Source organism: Stegostoma tigrinum, chromosome 4 (assembly GCF_030684315.1).
Source record: "Stegostoma tigrinum isolate sSteTig4 chromosome 4, sSteTig4.hap1, whole genome shotgun sequence".
NCBI lineage: Eukaryota > Metazoa > Chordata > Chondrichthyes > Orectolobiformes > Stegostomatidae > Stegostoma > Stegostoma tigrinum.
In genome coordinates, this window is record NC_081357.1 from 4,600,239 (window position 1) to 4,625,314 (window position 25,076).

The 25,076-nt window shown below is 45.0% G+C and overlaps 1 protein-coding gene across 7 annotated transcripts in view; it reads left to right on the forward strand.

Moving 5' to 3' along the window:
• abcc10 (ATP-binding cassette, sub-family C (CFTR/MRP), member 10) overlaps nt 1–25,076 on the forward strand; it is a 164,151-nt gene that overhangs the window by 22,280 nt on the left and 116,795 nt on the right. For all 7 annotated transcript variants that reach the window (XM_059645109.1, XM_059645110.1, XM_059645108.1 and 4 more), the window contains 2 exons: nt 6,330–6,486; nt 16,505–16,635. In XM_059645109.1, the coding sequence (XP_059501092.1) occupies nt 6,330–6,486; nt 16,505–16,635 (288 nt within the window). The remainder of the gene's footprint in view (nt 1–6,329; nt 6,487–16,504; nt 16,636–25,076) is intronic.

A 25,076-nucleotide genomic window follows, 5' to 3' on the forward strand; every position in this document is an offset into this window, starting at 1 on the left:
GACTATCTTCCTACGGGTATGTCCTCGCTGGGGGCATGGGACAGTAAGTGGTCCTATAGTGCCAACTGCAAAGAGGACCGGAAGGATCGGTGTGGCTGTCGTGTGCGCCCCATTAAGGAGGACCACAAAGCCTTTCTTGGCTCGATAGCATTTGACCTCCTGATTATTTTTCTGCATGAATTGTTTGTGCCACCAGTTCTCCGGCTGGCTGGAGACTCCGGCTGACCCCACCAATTGGTAGGTATCAAATGGATACCTTCAGCTTGGCTGAACTAACATGTCCCGTTGCATTGTCCACAAATAAACTGTCTACCTGCATAATAAAATGTGAGGCTGGATGAACACAGCAGGCCCAGCAGCATCTCATGAGCACAAAAGCTGTCGTTTCGGGCCTATAGTCATCATCGGTCTAGGCCCGAAACATCAGCTTTTGTGCACCTGAGATGCTGCTTGGCCTGCTGTGTTCATCCAGCCTCACATTTTATTATCTTGGATTCTCCAGCATCTGCAGTTCCCATTATCACTGTCTACCTGCAGTTATGTTAAGACATCTTTGCTCATTGCAAGTGCACATAAACAGGCCTTTGTTCACTTGGCAATGTTGGCGGGAGCACTGCGTCTGCTCACAGGAGGAATTCTTGGGGACAAGAGCTTGTGCATACCCCTATCTTTGCCCTAAGAAGCAAAGCAGATAGCTCTTGGGATCAGAGCAAATCTTATCATTTCTGTCCTGGGTTCCTGTGCAGCTAGGGGACTGAGATCTATCTGAATTTATCAGCTCTACGCACCGCCCTGATGTCCCCCTTCTGACCCTCCCATTTTGACCCACGCAGGCGGCATCTGAAGTATCTGTGGTGTATAGGTTGAGGGGAGTGGAGGGGTTCACCCAGGGATAGCTACAAATAATGCCTGTACTGACTGGGCAAGTGGGTAACACAGTGCGGCTTCCATATAAAAGGATATGAATGTTATAAAACAAGTTGTCTTCTAGGCCCACTGCCATGAAGGCAGCCATGATACCGCAGAGTGCATGTGTGATCTGAGGGCCTCATCATTTACAGTCTCTCAGATGGATCCAGTGACCCTGTCCTCGGACTTTGACTGCCATTGGCGTCTGAAGGAGTATTTGGAAAGGTCCTTTCCACCTGGGTCTGAGCTTGGGGCATCTTTGATCAGCACGAGGTCTCCCGTTTGCAGTCTGGGAGATTCCTTCTGGTCGTCTGAGTCTTGATCCGTCGCTGTTAGTGGTGGTCCGAAGGCGTTCTTTACCTCTGAATGGAGAAACTTTAGAGATGAGGTTAGCTCCTGAAAGTATATTAGCATCTCCTCTCCTGTGATATGCAAATCTGTTTGGGCAGGTGGGCCTATGTCAGCGTCCGAAGGTGTTCTACTGTGTCGGCCACAAATTATCTCCACAGCTGATAAACCTGTACTTGAATGGGGGGTTATTCTCATGTTGTACAAAGCTAAAGGTAGGACTTGTAGCCAATTGTGACTAGTCTTGGGCATTAATTTAGTCAGTTTAGTCTTAAGGGTTCCATTTGCCCTTTGCACTATTCCTGCTGCTTGGGGATGTTAAGCACAATGGAATTGCTGCTGGATATGCAGTACCTCACACAGCTCTCTGTTGATCATCCCTACAAAGTGGGGGCCATTGTCTGAACTAATCTGTCGAGGCACCCTGAACCTTGGTATGATTTCTGTCAGCAGTAATGTTACCACTGTCGAGGCTTTATTATTAGTGGTTGGAAACGCCTCAATCCATCTACTAAATACATCAACAATAACTAGACAATACTTATAGCAATGTACACGCGGCAATTCAATAAAATCAAGCTGAATGCACTCAAATGGACCACCTGGCAAGGGGTTTCCCCTGTTATGCACCACACTCCTTGACCAGCATTATTCTTCTGGCATGTTAGACATGATTGGACACATGTTTGGGTTGCCCCAGCCAGTCGAGGGTGCCACCAGATGCGTAGCATGATATTACTCATACCATGTCGGCAGTGAGGGAATCAGTATGAAGACAGTCAATAAGCATTGGTAACAAAGCATCAGGTATACACACTTGGCCGATTGGGGTGACCCAGTAGCCTGAGGACGCAGAATGTGAACATCCTTGTGCCTTACAAATATCCTTTTCAAAGGCAGGGGCGTCCCCCTGCTAACGCTGAATAGTGACAATATCTGGCATGCACGTCATGTTCGAAGGAGGCGAACAATTTATTGCCTCTTTGCTCATAGGGGGCACAATAAAAGTTTGATCTGCGGCAGCCTGATCAGCCTGAGCGTTGCCCTAAGTAACTACAGAGTCATCGGAGGCATGGGCTGTGCATTTGATAATAGCCAATTGTTTAAGGAGGACGATTGCCTGGAGAAGGTTTTGGACAGACAAAGAATTCTGGATGGGCGTGCCTGGTGGGGCAGAGGGGTGCCTTCTCCAGTCCTCCTCATCTTGCTCATTTATGTCATGACTTTGGAACAACATCAGCAAGCCAGATATGTCAGGAGGTGCCTCCTTTTTATTTCCGCACCGTAATTCAGCCTGGCGTTTCACCCCTAATTCATTATTCTGCATTTCCTTTCTCAATCTTTCCTGTTCTGCTTTACTCAAATCATAATCCTCACACTGCTGCTTCAACACCTCCCACGACTTAAGGTTTCCCTCATGATCACATACTCTAATACCTCCTCGTCGTGCATTATTCTCCCAGCTGGCCTGTTTAGATTTATTCGTTATTTCCTCAGCAGTTTTTCTCGACGTGGATATTAAAGTTTTTCATTTTGTCCCCGTATTACGTTTCCAAATTGCCTCTTCCACTTTTGTACATTTATCTACATCCCAAGTTCCCCCTAATAGCCAGATATCATTCCCTAGTTTGTTATTAAGGCATGCCGATAGATGTCTGAATCGGTCCTCATCCTCAGGATTATCTCAGCGCATTTGATGTAGAGGAGCTCCAGTGCCGGATTTGTCCAAGGTTTGTCCCATTTTTAGCACTTTTACTTATTACTTATTTTTATATACTTCACCAGTGTCCTTAGTCTCCACACCCATTTCAGTGTCCTGACCTTCACATGGGGGATTTCCCCTCTTAACAACCAGTCTAAGGCAGGGTGGTTGAGACAGACACTGTAATTATTCTATACTTATCCTTTAGCTATACTGATCCTATACCTATACTTACCTTATACCTTTAGCCAAATACTTATTCTACTTTACCAGTCTTATAATAACCTCTCCAGACTCAGTTAATTTTACCTGCAAACTTCCTGAATGTAATTTTTCACTTTTCCTGCCACCGGGGTATGCAAACCTCCTGGCCTTTTAACGCACCTCTGCTGAACGCAACTCCAGCTGAATGCATTTCCCCCTAACCCGGATTTAAGGTCTGTTAATACTCAAGTGTATAAATCATGCTGAGATAATGTCAATACAGAGGCCACTGGGACGAGGGGTCGACTGAATGTTAAGTTAATGAGAGAGGTTGAGGCAAATCTTACCTTGTGGGCCCTCCTGTCTCATATCACCTGCACAAGGTCGATCACTTACTCAGTCCTCTTAGGAATTCTGTATATATTGGTCTCCCATCCTCGTCGCCAAATTGTCAAGTTGAGTTCTTTTTATGCTTGAAACAAATGCGCGGCATCAACAGGCAGGTAACTTACAGTAGCATTTATTTAAGTAAGCTCTTACAAATGTGGAGGATTATTCTACAAATTCCATGCTATACGTGGTGTATTGCACAATGATGCTCTTCGAAAAGGGAACTGTCCTCCCTTTATATAGGATTTTACATCACAGTCAGTCACGTATGCAAAATACAATGTTTTGTACTTCTCCATAGTTATCTGTCTAGCAACAGTGATTGTAAGTGACTTAAATCACCTATCATTGGAGGCAAAGTTCTGCTGCCCAAAAACAGCACGTACATAGTTCCTCAATTCTCAACCACTGCTGTAGACAGTTCTGTATCTATTTAGCTTTAGTTCAACATTTACAGAGAGCAAAGTATAATTAGATTACCACAATTTGTTTGAGGCAGAGGCACCCATGACGCAGCTTAGCACCTAATTTCTTTCATATCAGCAGAACAAAAAGCACCTAATTTCTAACATGTCAGCAGAACAAATATTCACTCTTTAACATTTCACCCTTACCCTATCCCTATAACCCTGCATTTCCTGTGGCTAATGCACCTAACCGACACATCCCAGAAAACAATGGTCAATTTAGCGTGGCCAATCCACCTAACTTGCACATCTTTGGACTGTCTGAAAGAAGAAATTTCTCCTCATTTCTTTCTTGGTTAGGAAACTGTTTAAAAATAAGTGATCAATCCTCATTTTAGATCCCCCCCCCCCCACCATTTTGACAATCTACCCTGCAAGACCCCTCAGAATTTTTTATGTTTCAATAAGATCATCTTTCATTGTTTTAACTTGCAACGAATATCGGCCGTAACTGTTCAAACTGGTTAGAGATTCCCTTCTTCCAAGGTATTAGCCTCATCATCCATCTCCGAAAGGCTTTCAATGCAAGTATAAGATAACAAAGTGTGGAGCTGGATGAACACAGCAGGCCAAGCAGCATCTCAGGAGCACAAAAGCTGACGTTTCGGGCCTAGACCCTTCATCAGAGGCTCTGATGAAGGGTCTAGGCCCAAAACGTCAGCTTTTGTGCTCCTGAAATGCTGCTTGGCCTGCTGTGTTCATCCAGCTTCACATTTTGTTATCTTGGATTCTCCAGCATCTGCAGTTCCCATTATCTCCAATGCAAGTATAATCCTCCTGAATGAAGGATACCAGAACTATGTTTTGTGTTCTACGTCCTGTGTAATGCTCTAGATGCAGTCTCACCAGGCCTTCGTAGATTAGTAGCAAGACTTTCCATTTTTAATTCTTGATCCTTTTTGCAACAAAGGAATACATTACTTCTCCCTTCCTAATTATTTTGTCGTGACCAAGTAAGAGGGAGTGACTGGGCTCAGTTCAACAGTGTTTGGAGGTGTTTTTAGTGTGAGAGTATAACTTTCTCCAAGTAGAATGTTGTCAGCTTTTTTTTATTGTACAATAAGAAGTCATTCACAATTCTTGAATTAATTAGAAAAACCTGTTACCTGCTAACCTTAAGAAAATTACATAGATGCAGTGTCAAGTATGTGGCCATCATGGTTCCCCACACACGTGTACAGAGTTGCCATAGTTTAAAGGGGATAATATGCAGTACACAAAGATGGTTAGAGTCGTAGAGTTATACGTGGAAACAGACCCAGTGGTCCAACTCATTCATGCTGACCATATATCCTAAAAAAATGTAGTTCCAAATGCCAGCATTTGGCCCGTAAACCCCTAAACCCTTCCTATTCATACACCCATCCAAATGCCTTTTAAATGTTGTAATTTTACTGGCCTCCAACACTTCCTGTGGCAGCTCATTCCACACATACTCCTCCGTCTGTGTGAAAAAGGTACCCCTTAAGTCCTTTTTTAAAATCTTTCCTTTGTCACCTTAAACCTGTGCCATCTAGTTTTGGATTCCTCCAGAGAGAGTCCTTTGGATATGCATGAGAAAAAAGACTTTAACCTGAGATCGTATTTGATTTCGTTGGGTTTCTTGGATTATTAGCAGCAGTGAATATTGCAGTTATCTTTGAAATGAAGTCAATCAAGAAACTTGACACCATCTAGGACAAAGCCAAAATAAATCACTATATTCACAAACTTTCACACTGTATACATTAATGCTTAGTAGCAGCAGTGTGTACCATCTTTCCTATCCAGACAGAAATAATGCAGTTCTTTCATTGTCGCTGGGTTCAATCCTGGAATTCCCTCCCTATCGGCATTGTTGGTTTATTTTGGACTTTCTGTCTCTCTTCCTCTCTCTGTCCTGGATATTTTGTGCTCTGGTAGGCTTGGAATGGTAATATGCAATGTCCATGGTTTGCTCAATGACCTGTGAGCATCGTCCACTCCAAGAATCAGATTTTAATGGAATTTATTAAGTTTCCTTTAAAGCGGTTTAATTTAGAGTTAAATACTGGTCCTCCTTTTAAAATAAAAGGTAGGATGTGCAAACTCATAGCCATAGAAACAATTATCTTGACAGAATAGGCAAAAACTAGAAAGTGAGTGGAATTTTCAAATCGTAGCATGGTTTCAGCACAAAGGAGGGCATTCTCTTTTTATATTTCAGGTTTGCAACACCAGCAGTACTTTTTCTTTTTTTCAATGGAGAAAGACTGTCAGACTGAGTAACTCTTGCTTTCCCTGTCAGTTGCTTGTTCTCTTACTCTTACTTTTCCATTATCCACCTACAGATGTTCACAGCCCTCGCTTTGGTGGGAATGCTGATTCAACCCCTAAATAACTTCCCTTGGGTGTTGAATGGGATACTACAGGCAAAGGTTTCCTTGGACCGGATCCAGCGCTTTCTCCAGCTTTCTGACCAGGATCTCAGTACCTACTATATGGCACGTAAGTTGATAAGATTAGTTTTGAAACAGAAAAGATCAGAAGGTAATTACATATAACAAGGTTGTGGAGCTGGATGAACACAGCAGGCCAAGCAGCATCAGAGGAGCAGGAAAGCTGACATTTCTGGTCGAGACCCTTCTTCAGAAATGGGGGAGGGAAAGGGGATTCTGAAATAAACAGGGAGAGAGGGGGAGGTGGATAGAAGATGGAAAAAGGAGAACATAGGTGGAGAGGAGACAGACAGGTCAAAGAGGTGGGATTGCAGCCAGGAGCGGGGAGTTAGGGAGGGGATAGGCCAGTCTAGGGAGGACAGACAGGTCAAGGAGGCGGGGTGAGGTCAGTGGGTAGGAGATGGGGGTGGGACTTGAGGTAGAAGGAAGGGATAGGTGGGAAGAAGGACAGGTTAGGGAGGTGGGAACAAACTGGATTGGTTTTGGGATGCAGTGGGGCAAAGGGAGATTTTGAAGCTGGTGAAATCCACATTGATACCATTGGGCTGCAGGGTTCCCAAGCGAAATATGAAATGCTGTTCCTACAGCCTTCAGGTGGCATCATTGTGGCAATTCAGGAGGCCCAGGATGGACATGCCATGCAAGGAGTGGGAGGGGGAATTGAAATGGTTCGCAACTGGGAGGTGTAGTTGTTTGTTATAAACCAAACATAGGTGCTCCACAAAGCGGTCCCCAAGCCTCCGCTTGGGTTCCCCAATGTAGAGGAGGCCGCAACGGGTAGAGCAGCCACAGTATATCACATTAACAGATGTGCAGGTGAACATCTGCTTGATGTGGAAGGCCTTCTTGGGGCCTGGGATGGGGGTGAGGGGGTAAGTAATGGAATGGAATGGAATGCCTCATCTTGGGAGCAGATGCGGCGGAGGCAAAGGAATTGGGAATAGGGGATGGCCTTTTTGCAGAAAGTTGGTTGAGAGGAGGTGTATTCTAGGTGGCTGTGGGAGTCGGTAGGCTTGAAATGGATATTGGTTTCCAGGTGGATGCCGGAGATGGAGACAGAGAGGTCCAGGAAGGAGAGAGAGGTATCAGAGATGGTCCAGGTGAACTTGAGCCTGGGGTGGAAGGTGTTAGTGAAGTGGATGAACTGTTCGAGCACCTCGTGGGAACGTGAGGTTGTGCTGATACAGTCATCGATGTAACGGAGGAAGAGGTGGGGTATAGAGCCAGTGTAGGTGCGGAAGAGGGATTGTTCTACATATCCTACAAAGAGGCAGGCATAGCTTGGGCCCATGCGGGTACCCATGGCCACCTCTTTTGTCTGTAGGAAGTGTGAGGAATTGAAGGAGAAATTGTTAAGGATAAGGACGAGTTCAGCTAAGCGGATGAGGGTGTCGGTGGAGGGGGACTGGTCGGGCCTGTGGGACAAGAAGCAGCGGAGGGCCTTTAGGATATCTGCATGGGGAATGCAAGTGTGTAGGGACTGGATGTCCATGGTGAAAATGAGGTGTTGCGGACCAGAGAATTGGAAGTTTTGGGGAGGTAAGGGGTGTGGGTGGTGCCATGGATGTAGGTGGGGAGTTCCTGGACCAAGGAGGAGAAAATGGAGTCCAGATAGGTGGAGATGAGTTTAGTGGGGCAGGAGCAGGCGGAGGCAATGGGTCGACCAGGGCAGTCAAGTTTGTGAATTTTGTGAAGGAGATAGAAGCGGGTGGTGTGGGGTTGCGGAACGATGAGGTTGGAGGCTGTGGTTGGGAGGTTACCTGAGGTGATGAGGTTGTGGATGGTCTGGGAGATGATGGTTTGGTGCTCGGGGGTGGGATCATGATCAAAGGTGTGGTAGGAGAAGGTGTCAGAGAGCTGGTATCTGGCCTCGGCGATGTAGAGGTCAGTGCGCCATACTACAACTGTGCCACCCTTGTCTGCAGGTTTCATGATGGGGTTGGGATTGGAGCGGAGGGCTGCATGTTTTGTGGGGAAGAGGTTGGATTGGGTGAGGGGGTGGAGAGGTTGAGGCGATTGATGTCTCGACGGCAGTTGGAGATGAAGAGGTCGAGGGAAGTTAAGAGGCCTTGGGGTGGTGTCCAGGAGAAGGGGGTGTGATGGAGGTGGGAGAAGGGGTCAGTAGAGGGAGGGTTACGCTCACGGTTAAAGATGTAACTGCTGAGGTGGAGGCAGCAGAAAAACTGTTCAACGTCCAAACGTGAGTAGTATTCGTGGATGTTTGGGTGGAGGGGGACAAAGGTAAGTCCTTTACTGAGGACTGACCATTCGCCCTCAGTGAGGGGGATGTCTGGGGGATGGTGAAGACTCGGCAGGGCTGGGTGTTACAGTTTCCTCTGGAGCATCTGGCTGTGGAGTCGGTGGGCTGAGCAACGTCAGTGGTGGGTGGAGCAATGTTGGTGTCGGCGGTTGGCGGATCGACGTAGACCCGTAAATCTTGAATGTTGGTGGCAGTGGCATCCTCAATGTCTGCAGTGTCGCCTCGGAAATGGAGGCGGTGGTGTCGGCCTCGGAAATGGAGGCGGTGGCATCGGCAGCAGCGTCGATGGCGTTGGCTGTGCCGGAAGTGGCGAACGGGCCACGGCAGATGTGACATCATCTGCGGAATCCATGGGCGCTCTGAAGGTGGGCATGTGGCCAGTGGCGGCTGGCACATGGTAGGGAAGGTCCTGGGTAGGGTGGCAGACACCAGTAAGTTTAAAGTGCTTTTGGTTTTTCATGTCCAACAAAACCAAGTAGAATTGTGAGTTCAGGTTGTGGATCCTACAAAGAACAAAAAACAGGAGAGGTCCTTTGCAGGTCGGGGAGAGGGAGACTTTGAGCTGGGTAGGCTTAATTGTAGTATCTAGAGATGCATCGCTGAGAGTGTGTGTTTCAGGAGTTGCAGGGAGAAACGCTTCTGAAGGATATCAATGTTCTGAATGTATACAGAATGTAATTGCAGATGAGATAGGCATCCAAATTTGATCAGCAGAATGCCTAAATTTAAATTTCATCAGTTGATTATAAGTTATTTTTGTTTGATTTGCTTAGAGATTGTGGGTTGTGGCTTTGCTGGCTGGGCCAGCATTTATTGTCCATCCCTTGTTGATTTCAAGTCTTTGGCCTTCCGAGCTGCATTTAGAAGGCCATTTCTTGTTTGATGATGACTCTGGGATAACTTTTTGATATCAGTCTTAAATTTGCCTTACCTGGCTGCACAAGACCATTGAAGAGGCAGTGGCGTAGGATTAGTGTCATTAAGTTAAAAATCCATTTGTCTGGGCTAATGGAGACGTAGGGTTAAATCCCATCATCGCAGAAGGGAAAATTCAAATTTGATTAATAAGTCCGGAATTGATACTGGTCTCAGTAGTGGGTGCTGTGAAACCTTGGTTTTTGAGAGGGAATGAAACTGGTTTCCTTACGTGGTCTGTGATAATGGGAACTGCAGATACTGGAGAATCCAAGTTAACAAAGTGTGAAGCTGGATGAACACAGCAGGCCAAGCAGCATCTCAGGAGCACAAAAGCAGTTGTTTCGGGCCTAGACCCTTCATCCCTTCATCAGAGAGGGGGATGGAGAGAGGGAACTGAAATAAATAGGGAGAGAGGGGGAGGCGGACCGAAGATGGAGAGAAAAGAAGATAGGTAGAGAGGAGAGTATAGGTGAGGAGGTAGGGGGGGGATAGGTCAATCCAGGGAAGACGCACAGGTCAAGGAGGCGGGATGAGGTAGTAGGTGGGAAATGGAGGTGCGGCTTGAGGTGGGAGGAATGGATGGGTGAGAGGAAGAACAGGTTAGGGAGGCGGAGACAGGCTGAGCTGGTTTTGGGATGCAGTAGGGGGAGGGGACCAGCTGGGCTGGCTTTGTGATGCACTGGGGGGAGTGGGTGGGAGGAGGCGTATTCTAGGTAGCTGTGGGAGTCAGTGGGCTTGAAATGGACATCACTTTCTAGCTGGTTACCTGAGATGGAGACTGAGAAGTCCAGGAAGGTGAGGGATGTGTTGGAGATGCCCCAGGTGAACTTGAGGTTGGGGTGGAAGGTGTTGGTGAAGTGGATGAACTGTCCGAACTCCTCTGGGGAGCAAGAGGCGGTGCCGATAAGGTCATCAATGTAACGGAGGAAGAGGTGAGGTTTGGGGCCTGTAGGGCTGCGGAGGCTTGGGGACCGCTTTGCAGAACACCTCCGCTTGGTTCGCAACAAACAACTGCACCTCCCAGTCGCGAACCATTTTACCTCCCCCTTCCATTCCTCAGATGACATGTCCATCATGGGCCTCCTGCAGCGCCACAATGATGCCACCCGAAGGTTGCAGGAACAGCAACTCATATTCCGCTTGGGAACCCTGCAGCCCAATGGTATCAATGTGGACTTCACCAGCTTCAAAATCTCCCCTTCCCCCACTGCATCCCAAAACCAGCCCAGTTCATCCCCTCCCCCCACTGCACCACACAACTAGCCCAGCTTGTCCCCTCCCTCCACTGCATCCCAAAACCAGCCCAGCCTGTCTCCGCTTCCCTAACCTGTTCTTCCTCTCACACATCTCTTCCTCCCACCTCAAGCCGCACCTCCATTTCCTACCTACTAACCTCACCCCGCCTTCCTTGACCTGTGCGTCTTCCCTGGACTGACCTACCCCCTCCCTATCTCCCCACCTATACTCTCCTCTCTACCTATCTTCTTTTCTCTCCATCTTCGGTCCGCCTCCCCCTCTCTCCCTATTTATCCCAGAACCCTCTCCCCATCCCCCTCTCTGATGAAGGGTCTAGGCCCGAAACGTCAGCTTTTGTGCTCCTGAGATGCTGCTGGGCCTGCTGTGTTCATCCAGCTTCACACTTTGTTATCCTTACCTGGTCTGTCCTTTATGTCATGATTAACTGTAGTAAGAGCAGCAGGGTAGGACACTGGAAATCAAGCTCCAGTATTCCTGGAGTTGTCACAAATGTGAAAAGATTTTATTGAAATATCCAAAGCCCTCAGTTAATGTGTTTGTAGAATCCAGGTTAAAAGAAAACACTCATCAGGTTTCTGCACTTGACAAGAAAGCAGCTATATATTGCAAACAGCTTGTTTTTGACTGATGGTTAGAACAAAACTCGAGTTGCTAATTTATAAGTTTCTGTAACTTAAACTCTAGCAGTTTTTGAAAAAATAATGCCATAAGCATAAAACCAGAGACACAAAAACAAGACTAGACTCCGAAGTTGCAGGTGGGGATAAAATAAGCAGCAAACTCAGTGAAACACAGTTCTAACACCAGTCCAGATTACAGGTGTCAATGAGGTATTTCCCTTGAGTTCAGTTTAGCTTTTTGAGGAGGATATGAGGTTGTAGACAAGCTGATTCTCAACAACCTTCCATTCACTGCTTGCTGATTCACCCCTTCATTGTTGCTGAAGGTGATATTACTCTTTTCCCTTTGATGAAGATAATTTGTAGAGACGGAAGAAGAATAGCTAGCTGCTTTCTTTTTCATCTCTCATATATCGAAGAAAGAGAGAGAGAGAGAGAGAGAGAGAGTAAGATGTTCTCTACTTCTCAAATTGGATTTTTCTGCTGTATTATCCAAATGCAAAGCTGTAGCCACTCAAGAAGTTGTCGCTATGCTGTATGCTGCTGAACACATGATTAATCCTGGTTGTAAAACCAATCAAAAGTTGGTCACAGGGCAAAAATACACCCACGAAAGTGAGGAATGAAACATCCTCTCCCGCAGCTTGAATAAGGCATCCTTGTAGATGTAACATACATTGAGTTTCAGTAAGTCATTTTTTTTAAAAGCTGCAAAATCTTTATCCAGCAGTTCCTTGGTTTAAAGCAGCACTGTGCCCCATTTTTAAGTCCAAAGCCTAAAAAACAAAAGTGACCATTGCATTCGTGTGACTCTGGATCCATAGTAATATGGTTAACCCCCAAATGACCTCTGAAATGGCCTTGTTACTGTGTCAGACTGCTTTGAAGCCAAGAAGGAATGATGGCACTGTGGGTACTTACATCTCATAGTGTACGTTGTTTAAGAAGGTGGCTCACCACAAACTTCTCAAGGGTAATTAAGGATAGGTAACAAATACTGACCTCTCCAGCGATGGCCACATCTATGAAAGGATTTAAAAATAAAGGGTCTGCCAGTTGTGAAAAATGCTGCATAATTCTAGTTTTGTGTTTTATTGTCAGGTTTTTAACCTTTTATTAGTTTCAACTTGTTTTCCTTGTTTTAACTTTAATTTAAGTCTGAAATAATTAAGTATCATTTAACATTTTTATACACCCTGTAAGATCATTCAGCTATGGGGCAAAAGCAAGAACACACTATTGAGTTGGGTGTCAGCCACAGTTGTATTGAATTGCAGAGATGGCTTGAAGGGCTGAATGGTCGATTCCTCATCCTATTTCCTGTGGTTATCTTCTTTCCAGGTTCAGAAGTAACTCCGTGGTGGTGAAGGCTAATCTACTTTGTCCAGTTTTAACCTTATTATTTTCACTGAGACGTAAGTGCATAGGACGCAGCAGAGAGGAGGTTTACTGGATTAAAAGCTGCAATGAGTAGGTTGTCTTATGAGGAAACATTGGACAGGCAGGGCTTGTTTTCACTGGAGTTTAGAACAGTGAAGAGTCATTTGATTGATGTGCATGAGATCTTCAATGGTACTAACAAGATGAATGTGAAATGAGCCCAGAACTTGCTCAGATATCACAGTGCGGAGCTGGAGGAACACGGCAGGTCAGGCAGCATCAGAGGAGCAGAAAAGCTGATGTTTCGGGTCAGGACCCTTCTTCAGAAAAAACTTGCTGGCAGTGTTTTGAAATTAGGGACAGCGATTATATTCTTTTCCCTGATGATATTTCTAAAGTTGCACAGTCGACCGTATAAGGTGATGGAAGTGGAGTCCTTGAATATTTTAGAGATGTCTGTAGGTAATCTCTTGGTAGGCAAGAGAATCAAAGGTTATTAGGTTGGTGGGAGTGTCTAATTTACAATTCAAATCAACTGTCATTGTATTGAATGGCAGAGCAAGTGTTAAGGATAGCATCAAATCAAAATAAAAAAGACCTACAACATGGCAAAGATTACTGGTAAGCCAGAAGATTGGGAAAGTTTTGGAAACCAAGCAAAAGATGACCAAAGAATTGAGAAAGAAGGATAAAATAAACTCTGAGGGTAACTCACAAGCAAAACAGATAACAAGAACTGGTTTCAGCATTTAGAAAGGAAGCCAAAGTGAACAGGTCTTTTTGAGGGTGAAGTTAGGGACAAACCTTTCAGGGGGCCTGTTGCACCTTCCCCGCTATTTCATAGGAACGTGTCTAATCAAATGCATTTTTCTCATCTCTTTTGCGTAACCCTGTCATTAGTAATCAGAAATCTATCAATATTTATTTTAAACATACTCAAAGACTGAACTTCCACAGCCCTTTGTAGTAGAGAATTCCAAAGATTCACAAACCTCAGATTAAAAAAGTTCTCCTTATCTCAGACCTAGGTGGCATCACCCTTATTTTTAAATTGTGCCCTTGGTTTGACAATCCCCAACCAGTGGAAATATCTTACCTGTATCTACGTTGTCTTACTCTTGAAGGATTTTATAAGTTTCAGTGAGATCACCTTTCATTCTTGGAAACTCTAGACAATACAGGCCCCATTTGCCCAGCCTCCCTCCGTAGAGAAGTCACAGCAACTCAGGAACAAGTCTGGTGAATTTTTGACCCAAAAACAGAAATTGTTGGAAAAGCTCAGCAGGTGGAGAGAAATCAGGTTTTGGGCCCAGTGACCCTTCTTCAGAACTGCTGTTAACTGGTGAATTTCTGTTGCAGGTCCTCTCAAGCAGTAATTTTTTTTCTGAGACAACGAGACTAAAACTGCACACAGTACTTCAGGTGCAGTCTAACTAAGTTCCTATACAATTGAAGCAAGACTTCACTGTTCCTGTACAGTCATCCTCCTGCAATGAAGGCTAACATTCTTGCTAAGTCTTTCTAAGGCTTGCTGCACGTACATTTGTTCTACAGTGAATTATCAACAAGGACACTTAGATCCCTTTGCACATCCACACTTAACAACCTCTTACTGTTTCACCATTTCTACCAAAGTGGCCACCCTAAAAATTTTCTGCATTATATTCCATGTCCTTGCCCATTGCCCTTGATAGGAAGTAATAGCCTGGAGATATTATTGGTGTATTATTAACCCAGAGATGCAGGTAATGTCTGCGGATACAGGTTCGAATCCTGCACGGTATGTGGTGGAAATTGAATTCAACAAAATCTGGAATCTTGAGACTGTTACATGACTCACTGCAACTATACATTCCTTCGGGATGTGGGGGCTCAGCAAAGCTCAGTCAGCTGCGGTTATCAGCAGGTTGGCATAAGATTAAAAGAAAAACATCTATGGAGTTGCAAAAATAGCAATTTTTTGAAACTTCAAAGGATTGGGAGGTTTTTGGAATATAATAAATCAGAACCAAGCAAAGTGAGAGCGTTGAAACCATTATCGATTGTCTGAGTTAAGAGTTAACCACGTTGTGGGTTTGGAGTCACGTGTAGGTCGCACCAGGTTTCCTTCCCAAAAGGAGATTCGTGAACCAGATGGGTTTCTCTGACAGTCGACAATGGATTCATGATTGTCGTTAGACTCTTAATTCCAGATTCTAATTGGATTCACATTCCATCATCTGCCATGGCAGGATTTGAATCTGGGTCACCGGAATATTACCTGGCCTCTGGATTAACAGTTCAGTGATAATACCACCAGGCCACCACCTTCCACTGAGATAGCACCTTCCAAACTCCTGACCACTTCCATCTAGAAGGGCAAGGGCAACAGATATATGGGAACACCACCACCTTCAAGTTCCCCTCCAAGCTACTCACCATCCTGTCTTGAAAATATATTGCATTACTTCGCTGTTGCTGGTTCAGAATCCTGGAATTCCCTCCCTAATGGTGTCGTACGTCGGCCTACAGCATATGGACTGCAGCAGTTCAAGAAGGCAGCTCGCCACCACCTTCTCAAGGGCAGCTAGGGACAGGCAATAAATGCTGGCCCAGCCAGCAATGCCCACATCCCCTGAGTGGAAAAAAATCTGGGATGGCAAAGTAGAGCAGTCAAAGCCAAAATCCTCTTTCCATTTGCAAACTCTTTTTTAATAAACACTTTAGGGCAGATTGTGAACACTGGTACCCCAGAACGATCTGTGATAGGGCCTCAATTATTCATATTTTTTATTAATGACTTTGATAATAGCATAGAAAATAATATCTTCAAATTTGCTCATCACACAAAGTTAGGCGTCACTGTAGACAGTGTTGATGAAAGCATAAAATTACAAAAGAATAGTGAGAGACTAAGCGAATGAGCAATTCTGTGGCAGATGGAGTTCAACGTAAGCGAGAATGGGCTTATCTATTTTGGACCAAGGATGGAAAGATCAGGGTACATTTCACATGGTAGGAAGAGACTTGGAGGTTCAGGTGCATAGAGTTTTAAAATGTCACAAACGTGCAGAAAATAAATGAGGAAGTTAATGGAATGCTGGTCTTTATATCTGGAGGTTTGGAGTACCTTCGGAAGGATAGGATATGTCATGGCGTTTGAGGTTTACCAGAATGATAGCTTAACCCCTGAAGTCTGGGTATGAGGAAATATTGTACAAGTTAGGGAAGACCTTTCAGAGAGATATTTGAAAGCAGTTATACACGCACAGGGTGACAGAAGTTTGAAACTCTTCCAGAAATGGCACAGATACATTTTGTTAAGAGATATGGGCTGAAGGCATGTGAATGGAATTAGGCCACAGGTCAGTCATGATCTCATTGAATTACATAACAGGCATGAAGGGCTGAATAGCCAACTCCTGCTGTTAGGTTCCTCATCAGAGAGCAGCGAGGTAATGGCAGAGAAAATGAACTGTTCTATCTATTTGTCTTACTGTTGATGGGAGTTATGATCTTCAGTTGCCTTTTTGTAGACATGATTTTGTACCTGAATAGTTGGTAAGGAGTTTGAAATTAGGTTTCCCATTCAGAAGTGGTTGAAAATGTCAGTCACATAGCAGGCCTCTCACTCAGTGTCACTCTGTATATAGGGGAACCAGAGGACCCTGACTCTGCAGTGGAACTGCATGATGCTTCCTTCTCTTGGATTCCCGAAGAAACAACTGGTACCAGGCCTGAAGGCAGTTTGGAGCTCCTTAACCTGAATCTAATGCTGAAACAGGTAAGCTCACTGCTAAAATTCGTGGTGAATTTCTAATTAATCTGTTCTCTTATTCTAAACTCCAACAGATAGCTGCTGAGCCTGTCATCTTTTTTCATAAGGCAACCCACAACTTCTAAGTATTAGAATGCTACAGAGACAGTAGGAACTGCAGATGCTGGAGAATCTGAGAAAACAAGGTGTAGGGCTGGATGAACACAGCAAGCCAAGCAGCATCAGAGGAGCAGGAGGGCTGACGTTTTGGCGAAGGGTCTAGGCCTGAAATATCAGCCTTCCTGCCCCTCTGATGCGGCTTGGCCAGCTCTACACCTTGTTATCTTATATTAGAGTGCTAAACCATCTCAGGACTACAGACAACGTATTTACATTCTACCCGAAATAATTCCCATTAATACATTTTTAAATACAGCATTTATTACCCATCCCTAATTGTCTAGAAGCAATTAAGCGTCAACTGCATTGCCGGGTGCCTGGAGTCATGTGTAGACCAGATCAGCTGAGAATGACTGACAGTTTCTTTCCCGAAAGGACATGAGTGAACCAGATGAGTTTTTTTTGAGGATTGGCAATAGCTTTATGGCCATCAATAAATCCAAATTTTTACTGAATTCAAGCTCCACCATCTCCCTGGTGAGATTCCACATTTCTATTTTTTTCATTTTCCATGCCAGAATGCCCAATTTCACATTTTCTCGCAGTTGACTTCATTTACCTTGCTCACACATTTAAAGCTTTTTGTAGCATCTTTATGACCTCTTTGCAACTTAATTTACGACTGATTGTTGCATCATCAGTAAATTTAGCAACAATATTTTTCTCCAGTAGAATGAAAACCACGTCTGTGCGTCCCCTGTTCAAGAAGAGAGGGAGACACAAAATAGGAAACTATAGGTTGATTCACCTAACACTTTTCAATGGGGCTTCTTTCCTTGGAGTGTGAGAGACTCAGGGTGGACTATATAGAAATTGATAAATGATGAGGAGCATGAATAGGGCAGATAGTCAAGGTCTTTTCCCCAGGGTAATTGAGAGGGGGAAGATTTAAAAGAGACCCAAGGGGCAACTTTTTTCACGCAGAGGGTGGTGCATGTATGGAATAAGTTACCAGAGGAAGTAGTGGAGGCTGATATGATCACAGCATTTAAAAGGCATCTGGATGGGCACAGGGATAGAAAAGGCCTCGAGGGATATGGGTGAAATGATGGCAAATGGGACTATGTTAATTTAGGATATTGGTCAGCATGAATGAGTTGGACCGAGGGGTCTGTTCCCATGCAATATAACTCGATGACTCTATGATCTTTCTTTGGGAAAATGCAAAAGTTCATTGTTGAGGAAGAAACAGCTTAATACAACCAACCAATATCAACATGATTAAATGAGAGGGAAATTGTATTGACAAATTTGGTAAAGCTTTTTGAGAGTATAACACTATAAAATAAAGGAGCAGACTTTGGCCATTTTGCCAATCGGGCTTGCTTTGCCATTTGATCATGACTGATATATTTTTCAATCCCATTCTCCTGCCTTCTATCTGCAACCCTTGATCTCCTTACTGATCTTGAGCCTATCTATCTCTGTCTTAAAAACACTGAGTGGCTTGGCTTCCACAGCCTTCTATGTCAATTATTTCCACAGATTAACTACCGTCTGGCTGGAGAGATTCCTCCAAATCTCAGTTCTAAAAGGTTGTCTGTTCACCCTGAGGCTGTACCCCCGGGTCCTAGTCTCTCCGACGAGTGGAAACATCTCCGTACCCACGCTATCCAGGCTCTCTGAATTCTGTAAGTTTTAATCAGATCCCCCCGACATCCCTCTAAACTCGATCAAGTACTGTGATAATGGGAACCCGCAACACATCCCTCACACCCCGCCCCCGACACATCCGCCCCCAGAAGATCCCCCTTGTTCTCACATACCACCCCACCAACCTCCGGATACAACGTATCATCCTCCAACACTTCCTCCATCTACAGTCCGACCCCACCATCCAAGACATTTTTCCATCCCCACCCTTATCTGCCTTCTGGAGAGACCACTATCTCTGCAACTCCCTTGTCCGCTCCACACTCCCCTCCAACCCCACCACACCCGGCACCTTCCCCTGCAACCGCAGGAAGTGCTACACTTGCCCCCACACCTCCTCCCTCACCCCTATCCCAGGCCCCAAGATGACCTTCCATATCAAACAGATGTTCACCTGCACATATGCCAATGTGGTATATTGTATCCATTGCACCCAGTGTGGCTTCCTCTACATTGGGGAAACCAAGCGGAGGCTTGGGGACCGCTTTGCAGAACACCTCTGCTCAGTTCGCAACAAACAACTGCACCTCCCAGTCGCGAACCATTTCAACTCCCCCTCCCATTCCTCAGACGACATGTCCATCATGGGCCTCCTGCAGTGCCACAATAATGCCACCCGAAGGTTGCAAGAACATCAACTCATATTCCGCTTGGGAACCCTGCAGCCCAATGGTATCAATGTGGACTTCACCAGCTTCAAAATCTCCCCTCCCCCCACTGCATCCCAAATCCAGCCCAGTTCTTCCACTCCCCCCATTGCATCACACAACCAGCCCAACTTGTCCCCTCCCCCCACTGCATCCCAAAACCAGCCCAGCCTGTCTCTGCCTCCCTAACCTGTTCTTCCTCTCACCCATCCCTTCCTCTCACCTCAAGTTGCACCTCCATTTCCTACCTACCACCTCATCCCACCTCCTTGACCTGTCCGTGTTCCCTGGACTCACCTATCCCCTCCCTACCCCCTCACCTATACTCTCCTCTCTACCTATCTTGTTTTCTCTCCATCTTCGGTCCACCTCCCCCCTCTCCCTATTTATTCCAGTTCCCTCTCCCCATCCCCCTTTCTGATGAGGGGTCTAGGCCTGAAACGTCAGCTTTTGTGCTCCTGAGATGCTGCTTGGCCTGCTGTGTTCATCCAGCTCCACACTTTGTTATCCATCAAGTACTGACCCAGAGTCCTCAACCGCTCCTCATCTGACAAGCCCTTCATCTCCAGAATCATTCTTAGAAACCTCCTCTGGACCCCTTCCAACACCAGTGCATCTTTCATTAGATCCGGGCCCAAAGTGCTCGAAATATTCCAAATACAGTCTGAACAGTGCTTTATACAGCCTAAACAGTACAACTCTGCGCTTGTATTCCAGCCTTCTTCAAATGGATGCTAACATTGCAATTACCATCCCAACTGCCAACTGAACCTACATGTTACCCTGCAGAGAATCCTGGATGAGGACTCCCTATTTATGTTTTAGTTTTCTGAAGCTTTTCCCAGTTTTGAAAATACTCTACATCTCTATTCTTCCTACCAAAGTGGGCTAATAACAAGTTCAGCCACTTCAGAGAATGACATCTGTCCTCCATTTTGATTACAACTTCGCTCACTTGCACCTCGCCCCCAGTCTTGTTGCTTTGTTATCAGCAGATTTTCCCCTTTTAATATCTATCATTTACACCTCATGTAATTCTCTATTTTTCTGTACCACCATTAATGTCTGCTTTGCCCTTTGCTATGGACACTCTAAAAACTGTTGAACTCACTCATTCTCCTCCTCCTCTGCTCTCAGCATAAAAACCATTTTCCAGCCACTTTGAAGACTCAGAATATTAATTACATATCTCCACCATTGCTGCCAGACCTGCAGAATTTCCCAGTATTTTCTGTGTTTATATCAGATTTCCAGCATCCACAGCATTTCGCTTTTATTATAGGAAGTAAATGTGAAGCATTTTCTTATAGAAAGAGAACACAATAAGATTCCCATGCAATTGCTGACAAAAGATTTGTGTTTTATAACCATAGATAGAAAGTCATAGAGTCAAACAGCATTGAAACAGACCCTTTGGTCTAATTCATCCATGCTGACCCATTTTCCCACCTGCTTGCATTTGGCCCATAACCCTCTAAACTTTTTCTGTTTATGTGCTTGCTCAAATGTCTTTTAAATGTTGTAACTGCACCTGCATCTGTCACTTCCTCTGACAGATCATTCCATACATGCATCATACTCTCCATAAAAATTTGCCTCTTCAGTCTGCTTTAAGTTTCTCCTCTCAATTTAAATCTCTGCCCTCTAGTTTTGGTCTTCTCCAACCTTGGCAAAAGATTTTGGCTATTCACCTTATCTGTGCTCCTCATTACTTTGTAAACTTCGAGAAGGCCATCCCTCAGCTTCCCAAGCTCCAAGCAAGAAAGTCCCAGCCTATCCAGCACCTCCTTCTAACTCAAACCTCCAATCCTGGTAACATTCTTGTAATTTTTTTCTGCACCATTCATAGTTTAAAAACATTCTTCCTATGGCAAGGTGACCAGCATTATTGGCAGTATTCCAAACGTTGCCTCACCGATATCCCGTAAAGCTACAATATGACATGCCAACTGCAATTTTCAGTGCTGTGTCCAATTTAAGCATGCTGTTCTGTGTGGCGCTGTGATTGTATTGTGTTTAGTACTCTGTGTTGTGGCCCCAGAAACCTTGGTTCGTATCAGAGTCATGGCAGTGGGTACTTGATGTATTTTGTGAGGAGGTGATGGCCCAGTGGTGTTAACCCAGAGACCCACATAACATTCTGGGGACCTGAGTTCAAATCCTGCCATGGCAGATGGTCGAATTTGAATTCAATAAAAGTTTGGAATTAAGAATCTAACAAAGACCATGAATTCTTTTACGTTTGCCGGGAAAAAACCCATCTGGTTCACTGATGTCCAATCTTACATGGTCTGGCCTACATATGACTCCAGACCCACAGCAACGTGGTTGACTCTCAACTGCCCTCAGGCCATTTAGGTGTGGGCAATAAATGCTGTCCAGCCAGGAACGCCCTCATCCGTTAATGAATAAAGGAAAGATGCATGTGCCAAAGGCCTTCTCCACCACCCTGCCCTCATGTGGTGCAGCCCTCAAGGAACTATGCACCTGCACTCCTATGTCTCTCTGTTTGACAACACTCGCCAGGGCCCAACCATTAACTCTAAGTCCTAGACAATAGACAATAGGTGCAGAAGTAGGCCATTTGGCCCTTTGAGGCGGCACCACCATTCATTATGATCATGGCTGATCATCCACAATCAGTATCCTGTTCCTGCCTTATCCCCATAACCCTTGATTCCACTGTCTTTAAGAGCTCTATCTATCTCTTTCTTGAAAGTATCCAGAGAGTTGGCCTCCCCTGCCTTCTGGGGCAGAGCATTCCATATATCCACCATTTTCTGGGTGAAGAAGTTTCTCCTCAACTCTGTTCTAAATGCCGACCCCTTACTTTTAAACTGTGTCCTCTGGTTCTGGACTCACCCATCAGAGGAAACATGCTGCCTGCCTCTAGAGTGTCCAATCCCTTAATAATCTTGTATGTGTCAATCAAATCCCCTCTCATCCTCCTAAACTCAAGTGTATACAAGCCCAGTCGCTCCAATCTTTCAATATATGATAGTCCCGCCATTCCAGGAATTGATCTCGTGAACCTACGTTGCACTCCCTCAATAGCCAGAATGTCCTTCCTCAAATTTGGAGACCAAAACTGCACACAATACTCCAGGTGCGGTCTCACCAGGGCCCTGTACAGCTGCAGAAGGACCTCTTTATATCTACACTCAATTCCTCTTGTAATGAAGGCCAGCATTCCCTGGTTTGCCTTACATCTCTGAATTGTTAATATTCACGCCCATGTTGTTAATATACAGCTCCACATTATTCATATTCACCTCTGTGTTGGTAATATTGAACACAAAAAGAAAGGAAGTCATTTGTCATTTATATAAATGATTTGGATGTGAACATAGGAGGTATGGCTAGTATTTGCAGAAGAAACCAAAATTGGAGGTGTAGTGGACAGTGAAGAAGGTTACCTCAGAGTACAATGGGATCTTTCAAGGAACTTTCAAGATGGGCCAATGGCCTGAGGAGTGACAGAAGGAGTTTAGTTCCTTCACTGCCGCTGGGTCAAAATCCTGGGATTCCCTCCCTAATAGCATTGTGGGTCAACTCACAGCAGGAGGAATGCAGCGGCCCAAGAAAGCAGCTCACCACCACCTTCTCAAGGGCAACGAGGGATGGGCAAGAAATGCTGGCCAGCCACCTACGCCCACAACTGACAAAATGAATAGAATAAGAAAGTGGAGTCGCAGATAGATAGGATAGTGAAGAAGGTGTTTGGGATGGTCAGTGGATTGTGTATAGGAGTCGGGAGGTCATGTTGCAGCTGTACAAGGCATTAGTTAGGCTGCTTCTGGAATACTGCATGCAATTCTAGTCTCCCTGTGATAGGAAGGATGTTGTGAAACTTGAAAAGGTTCAGAAAAGATTTACAAGGATATGGCTAGGGTTGGATAGATTGACCTATAAGACTGGGGCTATTTTCCCTGGGGTGTCGGAGGCTGAGGGTTGACCTTATAAAGGTTTATAAAACCATGAGGGACATGGATAGTGTAAATAGATGAGGTCTTTTCGGGGAATAGGGGAGACCAAAGATAGAGGGTAGGGATTTAAGGTAAGAGGGGAAAGATTTAGAAGGGACCTAAGGGATACCATTTTCAAGCAAAGGGTGGTGTGTGTATGGAGTTAGCTGCCGTGGAAGTGGTGGAGGCTGATACAATTACAGCATTTCAAAGACATCTGTATGGGTATACAAATAGGATGGTTTTGCAGGATATGGGCCAAATGCTGGCAAACAGGACTAGATTTTTTAATGTTTTAATGAAAATCTGTAGTTCGGGTTCAGTTGGAGTTGTTGGTTAGTTCGCCAAGCTGACTACTTGTCAGTGCTATATAGCCTCCATTGAACGCTGTTGTTCTGTCCTGCTCTGAATTTATAAGGTCCGGTTTGTCATGGTGGGCAGTCTTGCTTCTGGTTTTGTATCATAGTGTTATATAGATGGGGTCTATTTCAGTATGTTTGCTTCTTGCATCAATGGTTGAAAACCAGACCTCCAGGAATTCTCGTACTTGTCTTTCTTTTGCTTGTTAATAGTACTGTGGCTTTGTCCCAGTTAGACTGATGTCCTTCTATGTCTGAATGTATTGAAACGAGGGACAGTTGGCCATGTCATTTTGCTGCGAATTAGTGTTCATGTATACTGAAGGTGCGTTTCCTGCCCAGTGTAGGTTTTCTCATTTTGCACATCACATTTGTCTTGTTTATTGTCAATATGGGGTCTTGCATCTTTGAGAGTAACTGGCAAACTGTGGCTGTTGATTTGTGTGCTGTCCTTATTCCAAGAGGTTGTAAGAGTCTTGTATTCAGTTCTGATGTGTTTCTAATATAGGGCAGGGTGACCAGTGTGTTGGGACATACAATGTCTTCTTGGTGTTGTTTGTTTGCTAAGCATTGGTGGACGAGACTGTTGGGATACCCATTGTTTGCAAAGACTCTGTGTAGGCCTACCTCTTCATTTTTGCACAGCTCTGGGGTGTTGTCTGTTATTGCTTGTTTATACAGAGTCTGGACACTGAGGCGATTAGTGTTGTAATTCAGGATTTGGTCAGTGTGTGTGGTCTTTCTGTCTATGCTGGTAAGGAATTCACTGTTGTTCATTCATTCCACCATTACACCTCGAAATGGGAGTTGATTGTTGTTCTCTTCTTCTCTGTTGAACTTGATCCCGCTGAATATGCTGTTAATAACTTGGTGAGTTTGTTCTAACTTTGCTTGTTTAATGATCGCAAATGTATTGTCCACATGTCTAACCCAGAGTTTAAGCTGGATCTGGTGAGGGCTGTGCATTCCAGTCTTTGTATAACAGCTTCTGCTGTGAGCACCGACATGGGTGAACCTATGGGGGTTCCATTAATTTCTTCATATACGTGGCTATTGAAGACAATGTATGTGGTAAGGCATAGGTGCAGTAATTTTAGCATGTTGTCCTTACTGATGGTTTCATTAGAGGTTTATGTTTTCGGATTGTCCAAAAATGTGACCGAAGTTATAGTACCAAGACAAGCAAAACAAAGACAAGCACAGGAATTCCTAAGGCCTGGTTTGCAACCATCGATGCAATAAGTGAACATGTTGACCCTATCTTCGTACCACTACAGTAGAAAATCAGAAACAAGACTGCCCACCATGACGGGCCGGACAATATGAATTCAAAGTGGGACAGAACAACAGCGCTTCAACAGAAGCTGCACAACATTGACGATCTCACCTCGAAGGGAGACGAAACGTTTGCATGAAAACCAGTCAGCTCGGCAAACCAACCAACAACTTCAGGATTAGAAAACTTCCAGTTTTCAGGCTCCAGCCATCTCCTCTCTACCATGGATGTTCAATCCCTTTACACATCCATTCCCCACCGGGATGGTCTCAGGGCTGTCCACTTCTTACTGGATCAAAGGCCTAAACTGTCCCCACCCACCACCACCCTCCTCTACATGGCTGAGCTCATCCTCACTCTCAACAACTTCTCTTTTAACTCCTCTCAT